This window comes from Hemitrygon akajei, chromosome 14 (genome assembly GCF_048418815.1).
Source record: "Hemitrygon akajei chromosome 14, sHemAka1.3, whole genome shotgun sequence".
Taxonomy (NCBI): Eukaryota; Metazoa; Chordata; class Chondrichthyes; order Myliobatiformes; family Dasyatidae; genus Hemitrygon; species Hemitrygon akajei.
In genome coordinates this window covers 94,920,266-94,941,515 of record NC_133137.1, presented here as the reverse complement: position 1 = coordinate 94,941,515, position 21,250 = coordinate 94,920,266, and the positions used below count along the sequence as shown (strand labels likewise).

The 21,250-nt window shown below is 37.4% G+C and overlaps 1 protein-coding gene across 2 annotated transcripts in view; it reads right to left on the bottom strand.

Moving 5' to 3' along the window:
* pus7 (pseudouridine synthase 7) overlaps positions 1 to 20,416 on the bottom strand; it is a 60,306-nt gene extending 39,890 nt beyond the window's left edge. For both annotated transcript variants that reach the window (XM_073066675.1, XM_073066676.1), the window contains exons 1-5: positions 20,317 to 20,416; positions 14,750 to 15,241; positions 11,812 to 11,899; positions 10,794 to 10,895; positions 6,048 to 6,192 (exon numbers count right to left, since the gene is read on the bottom strand). In XM_073066675.1, coding sequence (XP_072922776.1) covers positions 6,048 to 6,192; positions 10,794 to 10,895; positions 11,812 to 11,899; positions 14,750 to 15,241; positions 20,317 to 20,324 — 835 coding nt within the window. In that variant the 5' untranslated portion in view covers positions 20,325 to 20,416. The remainder of the gene's footprint in view (positions 1 to 6,047; positions 6,193 to 10,793; positions 10,896 to 11,811; positions 11,900 to 14,749; positions 15,242 to 20,316) is intronic.
* Between the last annotated feature and the right edge of the window lie 834 nt (positions 20,417 to 21,250).

Here is a 21,250-nt window from a genome sequence, read left to right as displayed (position 1 = left end):
GTGAGTCCTGAGGCTCCTGTACCTTCTTCCTGATGGCAGCAGCTAGAAGAGAACATGGCCTGGAAGGTTAGGGGTCCTTGATGATGGATGCTGCTTTGTTGTGACAGCACTTCGTGTTAATGTACTCAATGGTGGGGAGGGCTTTATCCGTGATGGACTGGGCCATATTCACTACAAGCAACACTTAAATCTAAATCACAAGGTACAAACACAAGATTTGAACTTTGCTCTCCAATTTGCACTCTGAGATAAAAAACATGAAAACATTCATTTTAAACAGGTAAACCCCCTGCCCCAACTCCTAATCACTCCTTGCACTACCTAAACAACTCCATCATGGACGGACCCAAGCTGGACTGTGAAGGAAGAGGGTTGGGCATGAGGCTAGCAACCCCATCCCATAAAAACCTCGTACAACAGAAACGGCAACAGAAGTTCCAAAGTCCTCATCCCTAGGACAGGAGGGATACACCAAGAAGATGGGCTACCCCTGGGAAAACTTGAAAGACTGACCTAGGACAGAGGACTCTGGCAACCTGTTGTCAACAGCCTGTAGGGGTGACAGGCTTAAGAAGAAGAAATACTTAAAACAGAAGTGCCCCCACTCCCATCCAAGGAAAAGTAATTTTACCTTTGATGGAATGCTCTCAAGCTCTATCATATTGATTCTAACAAAGAAACTTTTGCCCTGTGCTGAGAATGAGTTGGACCCATAACAAGTTGCACATAAAACAATTAGAGGTGAGCTCTAATACTTAGAGTTGCCCTGATCCCCATCTTCCAGCCCAGCATTCATCAGATCATTCTCCACAAGAGCACCACCTTCCAAGAAATCCCAGCACCAGACACATCCTCCACTTTCAGTATTTTGCATAGACTATTCCCTTTGTGAGTTCCTTTTCCTACCAACTAAACCAAATGGGCTTATATAAAAAAATCAAAAATTACAAAAATAAATATATAGTTCAAAACCAAACTGAATAATGAGGTGGTATTCTTGGCCATTCAGAAATATGATGGTGGAGGGGAAGAAGTGTGGGTTCTTGTACCTCCTCCCCTAAAGTAGTCATGAGAAAGTACAGGAGCATTCTTCATGAAGTAGTTTTAGCCTAAGCCTGATTAATCTTTTGTCATATTTGCAAGCTTTGAAGATTCTTTAAAAGCAGGTGACTTTTATTTCATTAAGAACCTAACAGGATATTTTCAGATTAATTATTCAAGGTTCAGCCCATCAATGAGAGATGGATTCTTCTGTTCACCATCACCCAATCTGAAAAAATGTACTTATCAATAAAGTTGATCACTTTTTATTTTAAAAAATTGTGACATATTGTCTATAAAATTTAACTGCTCTTAAAATAAAAATACCAAATTATTTGTAATTTGGGCAGTTTTACTATTTCAAATATTAGAAGCTGCACACAATTGCCACTATTTCTCAGATATAACATCACAGAATAAGCATAAATATAACACTTGTAAAACCAAAATAAAAGTCAACTCAAATGAAAAGCAATTCTAATTCAAGTACCGAGGAATAAACCCAGCAACATGATTAAATGCTTCTTTGCAGAATTAAATTAGAAAGCAGCATTCGGCTTTTCAGTTCCCAATAGTTTACCTTTTAAGTAGCTTACCAATAAAATCTTAAATGTACCACCTTTTGATTAAGCTATGTTAATCGCGCATAACTGCCATAAGCTATTATTTTTCAAGATCTTCAGCTGAAGAAGAAAAATAATAGTTTATAGAAAATATGCATTATTAGCAATCTGAATTTTTGACCTAATTCTTCTGCATATTTCAATTTGTTGCAAGGAAGCCTACTGATGGAAAGATTCAGTTGATATTCGTTTACACCACTATTATAGCTCTTGACCATGCAGAATTCTTGACAGCATTCAAATCAGGCAATCCTGACTTATACAAGTAATTAAGAAGGACCTCCGTAAAGATATCAAGGATGCCAAGACACAATACCAGTCCAAAATAAAGTCTCAGATCAACCAGCAGCTGCAGAAGAGCTCGCATGCTATAACAGACTACAAAGTGAAGTTAGACAGCATCACATATCTTCCCAGTGAGCTTAATGCATTCTATGTTTTGAACAGAAAGCGACTGGAATGTCACCACCCACCAAGACAGCCTCTAATGCAACTGAACCCACAGTCACTTTTGTGGGTATAAAAATCTATCATTCAGAGTGAATCCAACAGAAAGCATCTGTCCCAGATGGTACCCCTGGCTGTATCCTTAGACCCTGTCCAGATCAAATGTGGTGGGGGGGGGGGTGGTATTTGCAGACATTCTTGAGCTCTCCCTACTACAGTCTGAGCTTCCCATCTGCTTTAATAACACCACTATAATTCCAGTATTAAGAAAAGCATGGTAAAATGCCTTGTAACATGAACGGAGGAGCACTTTTAATAACAGACAAACATTAACTGTGTTGCTCCAAAGAGCGATATACAAGATCATTCTTACCGTCGGCCATTAGGCTCTATAATGAGTGAACTTACAGCCAGGGAATTGATGACTCCCTCCTGTTAGACTGTTTGTAGTAACTTTTTTTTTATTCTTTCTTACTTCTCTTATAGTATTTGTATATCTGTGTACTTGTAATGCTACTGTGGCATTGTAATTTCCTTTGGGATTAATAAAGTATCAATCTGTCTACCTAATGACCACTGCTCAGTGGCTCTAACATCCACTAATGTTTTGTTTATTGATTAATGTAATGTACTGTACTGTTGTTAATGTATTGTATTAATTAATCTATTGTTTATTGACTACAGCTCCACCTTCAATACTATAATTCCAAGCAAACTCTATTCCATATTCCTAGATCTGGCACTTTAACACCTCCTTTTGCAACTCTGCCATAATCACCCTTAATACTGGTGCCCACAAGGCTATGTCCTCAGTCCCTAACTCTATTATCTACACACTCATGAAAACATCGCCAGATTCTGCTCTAACTCCATCTTCAAGTTTGCACATAACTATGAGTTAAGAGTACAGGAAGGAGATAGAGAACCTAGTAACATGATGTCATGGCAACAACCTCTCTCAGTCTCTTCAAAAGAGCTGACCAGTTACCTCAGGAAGTTGGGTGGTGCGTATACTCCTGTTTACATCAACAGTGCTGAAGTCAAGAGGGTTAAGAGCTTTAAGTTCCCAAGAGCGAACATCACTGACAGCCTGTCCTCATTTAAACACATATATGCCACGGCCAAGAAAGGTCATGAATGTTTCTCCATAAACAGGAGGCTGAAGAAATTTGACATGTCTCCTTTGGCCCTCAGTAATTTTTTACTGATGAACCAGAGAAAGCATTCTATCCGGATACATCACGGCTTGATATGCTAACAGTTCTTGCTCACAATTGCAAAGGATTGTGGACACTGCTCAGCACACCACAGAAACCAACCTTGCTTCCAAGGACTCCGTCTACACTTCTTGCTGCCTCGTAGCAGCCAGCATAATCAAGTTCCCATCTACCCCAGATATTCCCTCTTCATTCTTCCATTAGGCATAAGATACAAAAGCCTGAAAGCATGGACCACCTGGCTCAAGGATATTGTCTATCCTGCTGTTATAAGATGACTGAATGGTTCCTACTAAGATAATTCTTGACCATGGTCTACCTCGTTATGACCTTGCACCTTACTGTCTGCCTGAACTGCACGTTCTCTGTAACATTTTTTTCTGCGTTCTGTTAAAGCTTTACCTGTACTACCTCAAAGCACTTGTAATGAATTGATCTGTATGAACAGTATGATGCAAAACAAGTTTTTCACGGCACCTTGGTACATGTGGCAATATTAAAACAATTTACCGCAGCTTTATTTTTGACCTGATTCAGAATTACAGGCTCCCATCTCCCATTTCAAATATTGTACCAAGCTTCATGCTCATTTCCAACATGGCTCTCATACAATAATACAAACTCCAGAGCTTGCCTAAAAATATTAAACTATTTCATGAAAGATTTCAGTAAATAAACTGAAGTAACTACAGCTTGTGATAACTAGTAAGACTTGTTTTCAAAATGTACAATACATACTGCAAGGAATACAGAGTGGAAATTTAACAAAATACAAAACAAGAATCAACATTGTTATACAACATTAGGAATGTAACCCAGCACACTATACTTAGAATGAACATTGGCCAATGCACATAATTTATTCCAGATAAAGTTTAAGATATAGAAATTTCCAAAATTTGAACTAGAAGTTTACATGGAAACTAAGTGGGTAAAGAATTTGCTTGCTAATCTACAAAAGGTCATAAGGACGTCAATTAAAAGGAGTCCACATTCTTGATCCTCTTAAACTTCAAAAAACATCTCCGAATGGTAGGAAAGGAATTAAAAGGATAACTTGCCAACTCAATAGCTCTTTTTAATATTTCATATTCTGTACTCATTAATATTTCTGACCAACAGCTTTATAATCTTCTTTTAGGAAGCAGCTTAACACTAATGATACCAAATAACCACTACAGCAACTCTCAGTTAAATGACTACTGCCAGGACAAATGAAAGCATTTTGCTTAATTTTTAATTGAAGCCACCCTGAACGATATTTTTCATATTAAATTCCATGTCCCAGGTGCTGTTCTTGGGTGGCAGGTTATTTACCATAACATACAAGGCAATTATTTGACCAATTAGGTCCATGCCAGTTTCTAACAGAGCAATGCCTTCAATCTCTTTCCCTCTCTTACTTTCCTTATTAACTTGCATCTTACTCTGCCTCACATGATCTTATCTTTTTGATTACCACTTGGAGTAATAGCTAATGTGAGTGAGGCAGCAGCACTAACATTTGTGCCACTGTGTCACACAGACCTTCTTCAGATAACCTGGCTGTCAATATTCCCAAATATACTTCAAATTTAAAATCCTATGATCAAGTTCAAAGAACTAATTAATTATACAACTTGGTTCGACTCATATTTATGGATTTATCCAACAACATATTAGGCATTAACTATATGGCCAATTCATCAACATCACTGTATCCCCAAAAAGAAAAAAAATAGCTTCATTCTGCCAATTTCCTAAATGTATTGATCCAATATAGCTTTAGGATCATTTCCACATGTTTAGAAACTTCAAAGGACAAAGTTATGCCGTCAATTCCAATTTTCACAAAAGCACTACTCTGCAACTCCCTTAAAGACAACACAGTTAAATTGCAAGAACTAGCTTGACAATCAATTACAATTGTAGAATATACACTGGACAAAAATTCATAGAAGACAAACGCACAGTTCCACTCTAATGATAGGAGTTAAGTTTTATCTTTCTGTCATATTTATAAGACTAAAAAGGCTAAAGTCAAATTACTTTCAACAAACCATGATAACTGACTCACTTGGATATGCAATTTTGAAACAAAGGTTGTCATTCCAGAGCCTTCATGGTGCATTTTACATTAAATGCCAAACTCATAACTAAATATTGTCTCTTCAGGACTGAAGGAACTACAGCTTGTTTGAGCTGATGCACATGTTCCACAATTTTTTTTAAATTGGAGATTCTCTGTGCAAGGCCCTATTAATACTTAGCATTTGGCTTTTTGCTTAAAAGTAGGAAAAGTAGATTTGCAAATACATCATGTCTTCACCAGGGATATGGTATATTATTTGAAAACATACATGCGTTATCATGAGAACAAATACATGCATGTTACATGCAAAAGCAGTTAAAGATATTTAGCAGCTTGGATTCCAGCAAAATTAAGGAACTGCAATGCATTACAAGATGCAGCATACATATTATCTCAAGATTAAACAAAAACATTCCATTAATGTTCGAAATATATTGTTGAAAAGCATCCAATAAAATAAAAACTCAGTGACAGAAGTGTAATAGTCCTAGTTAGCAAATCATGTTCACAATACAAAGACAAAATTAATGTTTACGGTAAATATATTTTGGACATCACTTGTTTCAATTACTTCAGATTTCCCAAAAGTGACGTTTCTATTTCTCCTCCAGGCAAATCCATTAAGATCCGTCACCGCATAAAACTTACTTGCCAATGCAGTCTTCCCAGCAACATGGTAAGCTACAATGAATTTCTTTCCGTCTCTTTCTTCAGTTTTAGTCTCAAGTCCAGGAAAGAGGCTCTTCACAGCTTGATGAATAATTGTTCTTTTTTCTTTAGTATCTTCAACAACCTAATTATAAAGATCTTTGATATTTTAAAGAGTAAGAGAATGTAAAACAATAAAAAAGGCTCCATTGTATCTCCTTATAGTAAAAACAACAATCATTTTCTGCACTGGTACTTGGGAATAAGCACGTGTGTAAGAAGTCAGAGTCATCCACATTGCCACTTGTAGCTGCTCCGTCATTTAATAAGATCATGATAATCTTCTACCTCAATAACAATTCCTGCACTACCATCTTAAATATCCAAAAATCTATTTGCAACTAATGAAGAAACTTTTTTCTATCCCAAATTGCTGACTATTTATTTTGAAAAGAAGGCCAGGCATGGTAACACCTCTGCCAAACAAACATCATCCCTGCAAATTCACTGTCCGTGTCAAAAATTAATCTGGGGAATCTCTGCTGTACTCCTCTAGGACAAGTGTATTCTATCTCTGAGTTAAGGAAATGAGACCTGTGTATAATATTCCACGTGCACTCTCTCCAGAGCCCTATCAAATTGCTTATACACTCAAATCCTTTTGCAATAAAGACCAATATACAATGTACAACTTGCTTTCCTAACCACTGTCATCTACACATTAACATTCTCAAATTCATAAGGACATCTAGAACCCTCCAGAGGCCAAAGTGGATCATTTCATACTTTTCCATATATTTCATCTGTCATGTCCTCAACCATTTATTTAACCTGTACGTACACTTCCTGATGCCTCTCTGCATCATCCATCTAAGGCAGAATGGCACCCAGCTTGAATCATAAGCATACTTGAATAGATTAAACTTGGTTCCCTCACTTAAATCATTGATACAGACTGAGAGTAATTGAGACTCCTGTGCCTATCCCTGAGACATCTTACTAATTACATCCTTCTAACCCAAAATATGGCCTATTCATTGTTAGTGTATGTTTTGTGGCCACTAATCAATTATTTATGTACGCCAGTATATATCCCCTCTGTGTCAAAGTCTTGATTAATAACCACTTGTGCAGGACCTTTTCTGAGGTCCTCCAAAGATCCAATATACCAGATCAACCAATTAATTCTCGTTACTTCCTCACAAAACTCCAAAAGAATTGTCAAATATTATTTCCCTTTTGTAAATCCACCTTGACTCCAACATTGTTATTTTCTCAGCATTTGGTTCTTAACAATAAAATGAAGCATTTTCTCAAATAACTTGTGATTAACTAGTCTAACTTTACTCCTCATCATTTTTACTCTCCAGTCATGCTGAAGGGTCTCAGCCCAAAACGTGGACTGTACTCTTTCCCACAGATGCTGCACGGCCTGCTGAGTTCCTCCAGCAGTTTGTGTGTGTTGCTTGGATTTCCAGCATCTGCAGATTTTCTCTTGTTTGTTAACTGGTCTAAGTTATGTTGTTCATTTGAATATAATGGGATTACGTTTGCAACTTTTCAAACAGTGGGAACTATTTTAGCATCTAGGGAATTCTGGAAGATGACACCCAGTACATCAATTATTTCCAGTTCAAAATCTTGGGATGCAAGCACCTCAGTCCTAAGAAATTATTGGTTTTCAGTCATATTCACCTCTTCCATTTTTTTTAAAACTAACAATAACATCTCTCAGCTCCCCAATGTCTCTAGATCACATGGTCTCCACCATTTCAAAGAGGTTGTTTGTAGAGGCAAAATATGTTTCAATTTCTCTACCATTCCCTAATATTACTTCTCCAGTCCAGGACAATAAAGAACTGTTTTTATTGTGACTTAAAAGGAATATATATTTGTTGTAAACTGGTTCTTATAAAGTTCTAACATATTTTATTAAAGACAATGGATGAGCTTAACACCTTTAGAATTTCCCAGATTTTAAACAAAGTTATACAAGCAATTATAAGATTTTGATTAATATTTTAAAGATAAAGGGAAAATAACACAATAAAATATATTAGATTGCAATAAATGGTAAAACATGAAAAATGAACCAGAGAAAACAAATCTAACAGCAAAGCAGCAACCCTTCCAATGAACATCCATTTGTCTCTTGCTACAATTGAATTCATACTTTGTTCATGCAGACCACACATGAAGAAAGAGCAATTGGTGTTGAATAAACATGGAGAAAATTATTATTTTTGATGGTAATGTCAAATATAGCTGTTAGCAACAAGAGAAAACTTACATAATCACACTGTGCCCAAGTCTGAGCATAGCTGACCAGCAAGTACCATGTTCTCTAATTCTACTGATTGAGTGGCTGATTGATTTAGAGATGAGGCATTGAACATGCCTTTCCAGCCAAAACGAGCTGCACTGCCTAGCAACCCACCTATTTAACACTAGCCTAATCACAGGACAATTCACACTGACCACTTAACCTACTAACTGGTACATCTTTGGACAGTGGGCGGAAACCAGAGCACCCAGAGGAAACACACACATTCATGGGGAGAACGTACAACTCCTTACAGACAGTGCCGGAATTGAACTCCACACTCTGATGCCATGAGCTGTAATGGTGTCTTGCTAACCACAATGCTATGTTAATCTATTGCTTCTTTTGCCTAATGGGCTATATCACGCCTCATAACAGTCCTTGCTTCCAAACGAAGCTACTGCTGTGATCTTACGATACCTCAGGAAATACTGGGATTTCCATGCATGAAACACATGACTGTTCCCTACACAGCTGGCCTCAATTGAGCAGAATATCGAGTATAGTAGTTGGAAACATGTTATATCTGTGTAAAATGTTGGTGGAGCCACATTTGGATTATTGTGTGCAGTGTATAGCAAAAAAGTAGAGACTTGGGAAATGGTACAATACAGTTTCACCAGCATGTTGCCTCAATTGAATTGTGTTAGCTGTTAGGAAGTTGATACGATTGTTTTAATTTCCTGAGTTTTATGGAAGGTTTCATTAAATTGGAAAATAGCAAATGTAACAACTTTACTCAAAAAGGAGAAACATAGAAAGAAACTATTCTTCAGTTAGCCTAATAACTATCATTGGGAAAAAGTCAGAAATCATCATCACACACATTACAACTGGACACCTAAGAAACTCCCAAAATAAAAGTCTGCATATGGTTTTATGAAAGGGAAATCATATTTACCAATTTATTGGACTTCTATGAATAAATAACACTGTACTGTGATTCTTGTGGATATACTTTTGTGGTTTCAAGAGGCATCTGACAACGTGCTGCAAAGGGAACTGATAATACAAGTAGGAAGATTAGATCAGTTATAAAAAAACATTGAATTGACCAAGTTTGGAGTTTAGTTTACAGTATTGCTCTCCTTATTTAAGTAAGGGGTGTTTATTGTATTTATCTCCTAATTTAAGGCAAGATGCTTCTGAGTTGGAGGCAGTTACAAAAAGGTTTACTGGACGGTATTTGGAATGAAAACAGAAAATGGTAGAAACATTCAGCAGGCCAGGATAGAGAACCAGAATCAATGCTACAGGCTAAAGACCTTTTATTAGAACAATCTTCACCTGAAACATTTGACACTGTTTCTCTTTCCACAGATGCCATCCTTCCTGCTGCTTCCTGCTATGTTTTCTTTTTCTATATCAGTCTTCCAGCTGCTGTAGGTTTTCATTTTCCAATCTAGAACTAGAGGGTCATCATTTAAAAATGTTACCCATTTTAGACAAAAATGAAATGAAAGTTTCTGAAGGTCACGAGTCTCTAGAACTCATTTTCTCAAAGGCCAACAGAATCAGCATCCTTAAAAAGGTTACAGAGAGCTACTGAGAGTAAGGAAATAAAAGGTTTTCATTGGTAACCGGAATGCCAAGTTTAAGCTACAATCAGAATAGCTATCAACCTTATTAAATAGTACAGCAGGCTTGAGAAACCAAGTAGCTACTCCATAGCTCCACTTAGTTAATCCATATGCTTTTTAATGTTAATGTTAATAGTTAATGCTTTTTGAGATAGTGATTTAGATGCATATCATATTTTTTACTGAGTTAAGTATTGTATGTAATTAGTTTTGCTACAACAAGTGTATGGGACATTGGAAAAAAAGTTGAATTTCCCCATGGGGATGAATAAAGTATCTATCTATCTATCTGATCTTTCTGCATTTTGCCTACTTAGTTTTCCTTCAATTTATCAACTTCTAACAATCCTTGAATATAATCACATTACAGCAACTTTTTTTTTGAAACAACAATTTAAAAAATAGTAATCTTGTGATCTATATTCTTTCAGATATAAGGATAGAATCAAAACACAGACCAAAAAAATTAGAGTTTACAAATTAATATGCGAGAGGTTTGCTGCCTTCTCTTTCCTATGATTAAGTAGGCTGGATGTGAAGGGTGAACACGTTCCTATCCGTGGGAGAATCCAAGAACACAAAGGTATAAATAAATCCAACCCACAATACAGGACGTATTTTCTTCAGGTGATTGAGATGTGAAATAAAATACCACAGGAAATATTTGAAGCAAATGTGTTTTCTTTTGAATGTAAGTTAAATAAATAGGAAAAGGACCAGAAAATTATGAAATACTGCAAAATGTCAATGCAAAGTGAGATGTGTAAATTATAGACACAAGCATAAAACAGTTGACTGAATAGCCCGTATTTCCTTTAATTCTGAAATAACGTATGTACATACCTCAATCAACACAGAATCTTCCTTATTTTTAAAAAGCTGAAGATTTTCCAAACGTTCTTTATCTTGAGTTGATAATACTGAAAAAATATCATCTGAAGATTCCTAAAAGATTATTAAAAATGTCACAAAATAATTTATATAACCAAAATTTACCCTGCAATCTACAGAAAAAGAACCACTGAAAATTAGGAAATAAAATAGAAATGTCTTTTGCTCAGCATCTAATTTCTTCTAAGATTCCTCATGGTTTCCTGCTTCTGTGGCTAACTGGATCTTGGGGTCCAAGTCCACAGATCCCTCAAAGTTGCTGTGCAAGTTGATAGTAGTTAAGGCGTATGGGGTGTTGCCGTTCATTAGCTGGGTGATTGAGTTCAAGAGCCACTAAGTAATTTTGTAGCTTTATAAAACCCTGGTTAGGTCACACTCAGAGTATTGTGTTCAGTTCTGGTCACCTCATTTTGGAAGGATGTGGAAGCTTTAGTGGGGTACAGAGGTAATTTACCAGGAAGCTGCCCGGATCACAGATCACATCTTATGAGGAAAGCTTAAGCAAGTAACAGCTTTTCTTTTTGGAGCAGAGTGTAAGAGGTGACTAGTCTAAGATTAGAAGACGGATAAACAGAGTGGACAGCCAGTATCTTTTTCCCAGATCAGCAACGACAGAACATCCTTATAAGGTGAGTGGAGGAAAGTTTAGGAGAGATGTCACAAGGTTTATTTTGTACAAAGTGCCTGGGATGATGGTGATAGAGACTGACCTGAGGGAAAGTTAAGAGACTCTGCGAAAAGCACATTGATGAAAGAAAACTGGAGAGTTAAGAGCTATGTAGAAAGGAGACATGGAGCAGGTTTATACAGGTTGGCACAACATCACGGGCTGAAGAGCCTGTACTGTGCTGTAGTGATTAGTATTGCAAATTAGCAGTTAAACAAACTTATCAATGCACTCAGTGTCCTCTTGTGCACATTCACTAATTATCACTGTTCAAATCCAATGCCTGGGCTGAAAAGTCCTTACCTCATCATCATCATCAGGTACAGATAAATCATCCAGAACAACTGTCTTTCCTTCCTTGTTTATTTCATGCACAACAAAATCTGAATACCTATAAGATAAAAGCGCAAAGTAGTTAGAAATAAACTTCAATTTTACTGATTTCCTTTGAAGATTCTCTTCATTATAATGAGTTGCATCCTTTTTCAGTTAGACAGGAAATGCAAATGTTCAGAAGCTCACTTAACCAATTGTAAGAGATCAGTTTTTCTGAGGCTTTAGTGAGTGCACAAAGACATGTTCTGAAGTCAGAAACCAAAAACCATTGTATCGTTCTACCATAACATGAATAAAATATAAACATAGATAAAAATTACTTTATATTGACAGTACTTAATTTGAAATAATTCCCCCAAGCAGCACCCACATTGAACTAACAGAAATAGATTATACAATTTTTATACAATGCACTTTAGATATATAATGAAAATTAATTGATAAAAAGTTTATCAATACCGAAAAGCAAAAGGGCATAAACTACATCTTATAACATAAACGCCAACAATAAGCCATGGTTTACCCCCAAACTCAGACATCTCTGCCAAGCTAAGGAGGACGCCCACAGGAGTGGGAATAGGGCCCTGTACAGGCTGGCCAGAAATGCACTGACCAGAGAAATCAGAGTGGCCAAGCCGTTCTACTCCGAAAAATTGAGGAATAATTTCTCAGCTAACGACTCATTGTCGGTGTGGAGAGGCCTGCAGGAGGTCACTGGCTACAGGAGATGCCCTGCATCCACCCCCCCCCCCCCCCCCGCTGAGGTTAACAAAGCTTTGGCTGACGACCTTAATACCTTTTACTGTAGATTTGAGAGGGTCCATCTTACACCTGTACCTCCCCCCTCTTAGGTCTCTCTTCCTGCCTTCCCTTGACCATCACTCACTGGCACTCATCCCCCAATCTCTGCAATCACCTCCCCATCATCTCTGCCCAGCCCCCCTGGATCACAGCTTAGAATCAGCGAAGGAGAAGTATGTCGACTGTTCCAGCGACTTAAGACCCGAAAATCTCCAGACCCAGATGGGGTCTCCCCCTCCTGTCTACGAGCCTGTGGTGATCAGCTGGCTCCCATCTTCACTCAGCTCTTTAACAGATCTCTGGAGCTGAGTGAGGTTCCGACTTGCTTCAAGCGCTCTACCATCATCCCGGTCCCCAAGAAACCCACCATCACAGGACTGAATGACTACAGACCTGTCGCACTGACATCTGTAGTCATGAAATCCTTTGAACGCTTGGTGTTGAACCACCTGAAGACCCTCACCAGCAGCCTGCTGGATCCCCTGCAGTTTGCCTACTGGGCAAATAGGTCAGTAGACGATGCAGTCAACCTGGGACTGCACTATATCCTGCAACATCTGGATCGTCCTGGGACCTATGCTCGGATGCTGTTTGTGGATTTCAGTTCGGCGTTTAACACCATCGTCCCTCATACCCTCTGTTCCAAATTGTCTCACCTTACTGTGCCACCTGACCTCTGCGAATGGACTTACAGCTTCCTGACCAACTGAAGTCAGCAGGTAAGGATGGGACAGGTCACCTCGGATATTCGAATCACCAACACCGGCGCCCCCCAGGGGTGTGTCCTCTCTCCACTGCTGTTCCCCCTCTACACCAATGACTGCACCTCCACCAACCCCTATGTGAAGCTTTTGAAGTTTGCAGACGACACTACCGTCATCGGACTCATTCAGAATAGTGATGAGTCTGCATATCGACAGCAGGTGGACCAACTGGCGCTCTGGTGCAGTCGGAACAATCTGGAGCTGAACACGCTCAAGACAAAAGAGATGATAGTGGATTTCAGGAGACATCCTCCCGCTATGTCTCCCCTCACAGTCCTCAGCAGCCCTGTGTCCACCGTGGAGAACTTCAGGTTCCTGGGAACCACCATCTCTCAGGATCTGAAGTGGGAGCAGAACATCAGCTCCATCCTGAAGAAGGCCCAGCAGCGGATGTATTTCCTGCGGCTCTTGAGGAAATACGGTCTGCCTCAGGAATTGCTGCTGCAATTCTACACTGCAGTCAATGAGTCTGTCCTGTGCACCTCCATCATTGTGTGGTTTGGAGCCGCCACCAAGCAGGATAGAACCAGACTACAGCGCACAGTGAGGACTGCCGAGCGCATCATTGGAGCCTCCCTGCCCTCTATTGTGGACCTGTACTCTTCCAGGTTGAAGAAGAGGGCAGGGAACATCATAAAGGACTCCTCCCATCCTGCGCACGGACTGTCTGATCTGCTTCCGTCTGGTAGGCGCTTCAGATCCCTCCAGATTAAGACTAATAGGCACTGGAGAAGTTTTTTACCTACTGCGGTCACTTTGCTGAACAGTTAACTGCCGGTTAACTATAGGCTAACTATTACTTGGATTGGACTATCTGTATGTATAATCTATATTTTCATTTATATTTATCATTATTATTGTTATGAGCAGAGAGACAACATCTGCCGGAAGTAAATTTCTTGTATGTGCATAGGTACTTGGCGATTAAAGTCTGATTCTGATTCTGATTCTTATTCACATCCGGCTAAGTTAATTGTTATCGGGTGAGTTCTCTTTAAAATTACAACTAGTTTGAGAATTATTCTGGAAGCAAATCTTCTACCCCTGAACCACATACAAATATTGTAATGGAGTCATGCAAATAACAGAAGCAACGTTCTACTCAACATTAAAATCAGAATTTAGAATTTTAGAAATTAAAAAATCATGAAAATGTTTATTATATAACTTCAACTAAGTGTGAACAATAACAAGTTAGATGGTGAATGGACATTTAAACAAATTTTAAAAAGCAAAGTGACAGCAATTTTATGCAAAATATATGCTGAATTTGCTGTTTTCTCAATTTAATTTCACCATAGTTAAATTTCATCTCTATTTAGTCCTATAGTTAGTTTTACCTTTCCTTCAAAATTCCTGAGAAACCTTCGTGTGTGCTCACAAACTTGATGATTCCAACATCCTGCTCAACTAAGCCATGTTTCATCATATCAGCAAAGCTGTCTCCATCACCTTCTTCATCCTCCTGAAGTACACCATCATCTGTTTCTTCCACGGTTTTTTTTTCATCATTCTCATCTTTTCTGGAAGACAAAGCCTGCAAACCACTTTCAATTCCTTCAGTGTGTTTACATACAACAGACTGATTAAGAGATGCACTAGGTTCTGAAAATTTGGTCCTTTTATGATATTCTTGCTCAGTTTGCTCATCCGCATGATCTGGGCAAGGACGCTTTGTGGAAAGATTAGTTGGTTCCTCCTCTTCCATGTTGCTAAACAATGTAGACATAAGTTTACCTTTCTCAAAGGTAGTCCATACTTTTCTTGACTGACAGACTTTCAGAGGCAAATGACAGAAACCATTTCTAAAAATTTGACAGAAAGAGGAAACCCTAAAGAAATTAAAAATAAAATTAAGAACATATTATATTAAGCAACAAGAATGTGATTATTTTCCCAACTTAAAGTGGGTAAGAGTTATGTCTTCTCTAGAAAATATCCATGAGTCACTTCAAATTGCACAGGGATTAAAAAAAATACACAGGGGAACTTAGCACTTCCTTTCTAGCTTCTGCTGATACACCTTCTGCACTTTAGTAGTAACAATTGCAGATTTTATGGGCTATTGGATGTTAATCATAATAATACCCCACACACTTTTATTTCACTTGTTTATTTTTAAATATGTAGACAGTGAATTTTCCAGTGATGAAACATATAAATTCTCCAGTTCACAAATCTACCCACATTCCTGACACCTTGTGTTCCATATTCTAACACTGGTTCTGGCCACATACCCTGCCCACATTCCAGATTCCAACTTTGATCTACACCATGTTTGCACTCCAATGAGTGAGGCAGATTTTGAACTGTCAGGATTTCCATAAAACGAGATGCTGTTAATCAAAGTTTTACAGTATTTCCACCTTATTCCTCAACAGCAGCATTGTATTATCTTATGCAGGAGCTGAAGTCAGCCAGTGCTTCCAAACCTGATCCACCTTTCAAAAGATCATGACTGCTTGACAGAGCTTAATCTGAACAAGTGAGAGACTTTGGGAGGTCAACTATAAGGAGAACGTACACAGTAAATGGCAGAACCCCGGGAGAACTGATGTACAAAGGGATCTTAGGGTGCAAATCCAGAATAAAAGTCAAAGTCAAATTTACAGACATGAGCACATATACACAGTTATGCACGGGTTCTTTTTTTTAATAATTTTTTTTATTTTATTGAATTTTCAAATAGGTTACAGAAGGGAAAAAAATTATCAACCCTTCCCCCCTCCCCCCTAACATATCCCTGTAGAAAGAGAAAAGAGAGAAAAAGAAAGAAAGAATGCCTGGATATCGGAAGATCCCCACATGCTCCATGGAGTTCATAATAGCTTTAGTATATATATTTATTTATAACCAATAATTTTATCTTCAGAGCACCTATATATTTAATCCTGTCTTTTGTAAATAAGGACGCCAAATTTTCAGAGATATTTCATATTTATCTCTTAAATTATAAGTAATTTTTTCGAGTGGAATGCAGCTAAAAATTTCATTCTTCCAACGATTTATACTTAAGTATGAATCCGATTTCCAAGTAACTGCAATAGCCTTTTTGGCTACTGCCAATGCAATTTTTATGAATTCTTTCTGATATTTATTCAGTTTGGATTTTGGTTTTATCCCTTCAATATCGCCTAGTAAAAATAATGTTGGATTATGTGGAAGTTGTGTTCCAATAATTTGTTCCAATAAAATTCTTAAATTTGTCCAAAAAGGATGAATTTTAAAACAAGACCAAGTAGAGTGTAAAAAAAGTACCAATTTCTTGATTACATCGGAAACGTTGATCAGATAAATTTGGGTTTAATTTATTTATTTTTTGTGGTGTAATATATAATTGATGTAAAAAATTATATTGCACTAATCTTAACCGGACATTTGTTGTATTTGTCATACTGTCAAGACATAGTCTTGACCAACTTGTTTCTTCTATTTTAATATTCAAATCAGTTTCCCATTTTTGTCTTGACTTATGAATTCCTTGTTTAATTGCCTGTTTTTGAATCAAACTATACATACAAGAAGTATTTTTTTAAATTTTTCCTTTTTGAATTAAAGTTTTTATTTCATTAGGTTTCGGCAATAACATTGTTTGACCCAATTTATCTCTTATATAAGCCCTTAATTGGAAATAACAAAAAAGTGTTGTTTGATATTTTGCATTTATTCTTTAATTGATCAAATGACATTAATATACCTACTTCAAAACAATCTCCTATATATCTAATCCCTTTTTGAAACCAATTGTATAAAAGTTGGTTATCCATCGTAAAAGGAATAAGTTTATTTTGAATTAAAGGTCTCTTTGCTAATAAAGATTTCTTTATCTCATCATCAACATTTATCTTTTCCCATAAATCAATCAAATGTTTTAATATAGGAGATTCTTTCTTTTCCCATATCCATTTAAATTCCCATTTATATATAAAATCTTCTGGTATATTTTGTCCTATTTTATCTAATTCTATTCTAATCCATGCCAGTTTATCCTCATCAAAAAAAGATGCAATAAATCTAAGTTGATTTGCTTTATAATAATTCTTAAAGTTTGGAAGTTGTAACCCTCCTAGGTCAAATTTCCATGTCAATTTTTCCAGCGATATTCTTGACATCTTACCTTTCCAAAGGAACTTCCTCACACATTTATTTAACTCTTGAAAAAACTTTTGTGGTAATTGTATTGGTAGTGTTTGGAATAAATATTGTAATCTAGGGAATATATTCATTTTTACAGCATTTACTCTGCCTACTAATGTTATTGGTAACGTCATCCATTTATCAAGATCTTCTTGAATTTTTTTCAATAATGGTAAATAATTTAATTTATATAAATTCTTTATATCATTATCAACTCTTATACCTAAATATTTTATACCATTTATCGGCCATCTAAATAGAGTTATTAGTTGACATTGACTATAATCTCCTTTAGTAAGGGGTAGAATTTCACTTTTATCCCAATTTATTTTGTAGCCTGATATTTTCCCATATTCTTCCAATCTAGAAGATAATTTACGCAGCGAGTACAATGGGTTTGTTAAATAAAGCAAAACATCGTCAGCAAATAAATTAATCTTATATTCTTCCTGGTTAACTCTGAAACCCATAATATCAGGGTCCGTTCTAATTAATTCAGCTAATTTCAACATCATTTCAGTTAACAAGGTTGTCCATTATCACCTGCTTTGTGTTGGTGATGCACGGGTTCAATGAATAACTTACTTACAGCAGCATAATGGGCATAGAACACCAGATGCACAAGAAAAACATAAAATTACACACCATTATACACTTCAAGCTCCCTCAAAGTGGAACACAGATTGATACCGTGATGTAGAAGGCACTTGCCTTAGTTCATCAGGGGGCTGAGTCTAAATGTTGGGAAGATATGTTGCAGCTAAATAAAATTCTGTCTAGAACACATTTAGAGTATTATATACAGTTCTATTCACTTCATTACAGGAAGGGTATAAAGGAGGTTCATCAGGATGTTCCCTGAAGTAGGGAGTATTAACTATAAGAAGTTGTACAAACTAGGATTGTTTTCTTTAGATCTGGGAGGAGGTTTCAGAGCCTGAAGACCCACACTCAATGATTTAGGAACAGTTTCTTCTCTTCTGCCATTAAATTTCTGAATGGCCCATGAACACAACCTTATTTTTTTTTGTATTATTTGTGTAATATATAGATTTTTGTGTCTGCACTGTACTATAAGCAACAAACTGCACTTTATACAAGACAGTGATAATAAATCTTTTTCTGATAGGAATTTTCCCCAGGGTGAAAATATCACATAATAGAGGACAGAGCTCTAAGGTGAGAGAAAAATTTTAAAGAGATTTACATACTTTTTAAAAGTTATAGCGTGGTAGATGCCAGGAAAGTGCTGCCAGAAGAGATGGTAGAAAGAGATATGAGAGTAACATTTAAAAGGCATTTGAGCAGAGAATGGATGGATGATAGGACATGTGTGGGAAAATGAGTGGTTTAAATTAGCATCAATCATGGTTAGCACATAATCTGTGAGCCAAAGTCCTGTTCCTGTGCTACACTGTTCTATGATTGACAAGTCATTGAATCATACAGCACTTATCTTCTACTTCAACATTACTTACCTGTCCTATCCCAGACCCTTAATTCCTTTATTATCCAAAAATGTGTTATTCTCAGTTCGAATGAAATCGGTAACTAAGCTCCCAAATGTACAAGATATCGATTCCACTGCCTCAAGCATGTTCCCCACCTTTACAAGATATAGCTTTTTTTTGTCCCTCATCAGTTCCAATATTTTCTCAACCAAATTCTTATTTACTTTAATTCACTGCTACTTCTCTTTCAGGGACCTGCTCTTCTTTCATCTCCACAGCTACCTGTTTCCTTAGCAAATGTCTCCAATCTCATCTTATTTCATGTGGATCCGAAATGAGATTCTACCCTCTACATTTCAGATCCACACATGTTCACAGGTATACTCAAACTAGTCATCATTTCCTGTTTGACTTTTCTAGTTGCATTTTGTGATCCAGATTTAATGCTGTATTAACGCCAGCATGTCTTGACCTGTGTGCAGTAGAATAAACTCACCATCTCAAAGACCCAGGATCAATGTTGATCTCGGATGCATGTTATCTCTATGAATGAGCAGGTTTCAGTTCTGTTTATTTCTCCCACAGCCCCAAAACACTGTTAATAACTACTGTAATTTCATTTAAACATACTTTAATTTCATGTATTGCACTCAGTCATCATGAATCATTTTTCTATATTTCAGAGAAACTAGATAGGTACCTCTTTCTTTGCTATCTTCCACATATTATTAGTGACTCAATTTAACAACTTCAGATAACCAGCTCTCCAATTTCACATCAGACCTGGTCAGTTTTGATATGTCAGATAAGGAACCTTATGTTATTGCAGTTTTAAATCCTAAAAGGACAGATTCCTTAGAAGCAAAATATTCCTTATAGGATGTACTTCCTTTGTATGCAAAACTCCACTTTGAAAGGAAATCATTTCCCATTTTCTGCTCTGCTAGACAATTCTTAGACAACCCATCTGTTCTCGTTTCTCAAATCTCCAAAATTAGGACTCTTCCAGTTGCATATTAACAATACTTCTGATATTGCAACATGAGTCAGTGCTTGTAGAGTCCACATATAATTTATAAAGTGTAAAATATGAGAGGAAAGAAGTGGCTTTCACTACACCGCTTAAGCAGTCCTTTTTGACAGTAGATTCAGACCTGCTGTTGCCTGACTGGGAATGAAGGCTGCAAACTGTGCGATTTATAACAAGGCCTCAGCTCATCGCCCGATATCATATTATAAAAATTTTCGAGGATATCTAATCACCAGCAATGAGGTACCCTGTAAGTTAGAGTTGAAAAAGTAAATCTCTCATTACTCACCACAACATGCAGCAAACTGCCGACCCACGCACAGGAAGCACGTGCGGCGGCGCCTAAACCGAACGCACGACCCCCCCCCAACCCGCCCCCTGCGCTTCCTGGTCACTCATTGGCCATCGCCTAGAGACGTCAGCGGAACATCCGGCCTTGCCCTAACGTCCAACTGTCGGTTCCAGCGGGTTGATTAGGGAGTGCGAGGAGCAGAAAGATTGGGGATTTGGGAGAGAAGGGGGGTGTTGGAGCGAAGGACTGAGCCTGTTGTTGAAATTTGCTGCCAGTCGGGGGCGGTTAGAGAAGACAGAAAGACGGAGGTAGCGAACGTGCGGTGGTACTGCGTGCTAGCAGTTGTACAGAGGCAGGCAAATGACAAACGGGGAAAAAAATAAAACAGTCGATTGAGGATTGCAGTGGCTTATCGTCTAGTGATGAAGGCAGTGTACAGGATTTAAATAAAATAGGGAAGAGTTGAAGATTTTGGATGTTTCTGGTATCAATCTAATTAGATTACCTAAAGATTTGAAAAGAACGCATTTGTTGAAATTGCTTTCACAAATCCTTTTAAGAGATTGGGCACTCTTAGTATTTTGTAAATATAGTAAGCAATGTGAGAAACTTTGAGGTTAAAAGCTGTGGGAGGTAGAAAAGTATCACCAAGGAATAATATTGAATGTTGGTGGCTTTGGGAGTCTCTGGAGTCTCCCGAGAGGTATCCATTCAATAAGTTAAAAATAATTTAGCCGAGGGAAAAGTTGTGGATAATAAACATTTAAAAGTGTTTTGCGGTGGAGTAAGAACAGATAACTTATCGGTGTTGATTAAATTTGATGGGAAAAAGTTTGACGGATAGGATGAATTTAGGTTATATGGTTCGAGTTTTTGTGCCGCCCCCTCTGAGATGTTTTCAATGACAGAAGTTTGGATTATGTAGCACCTG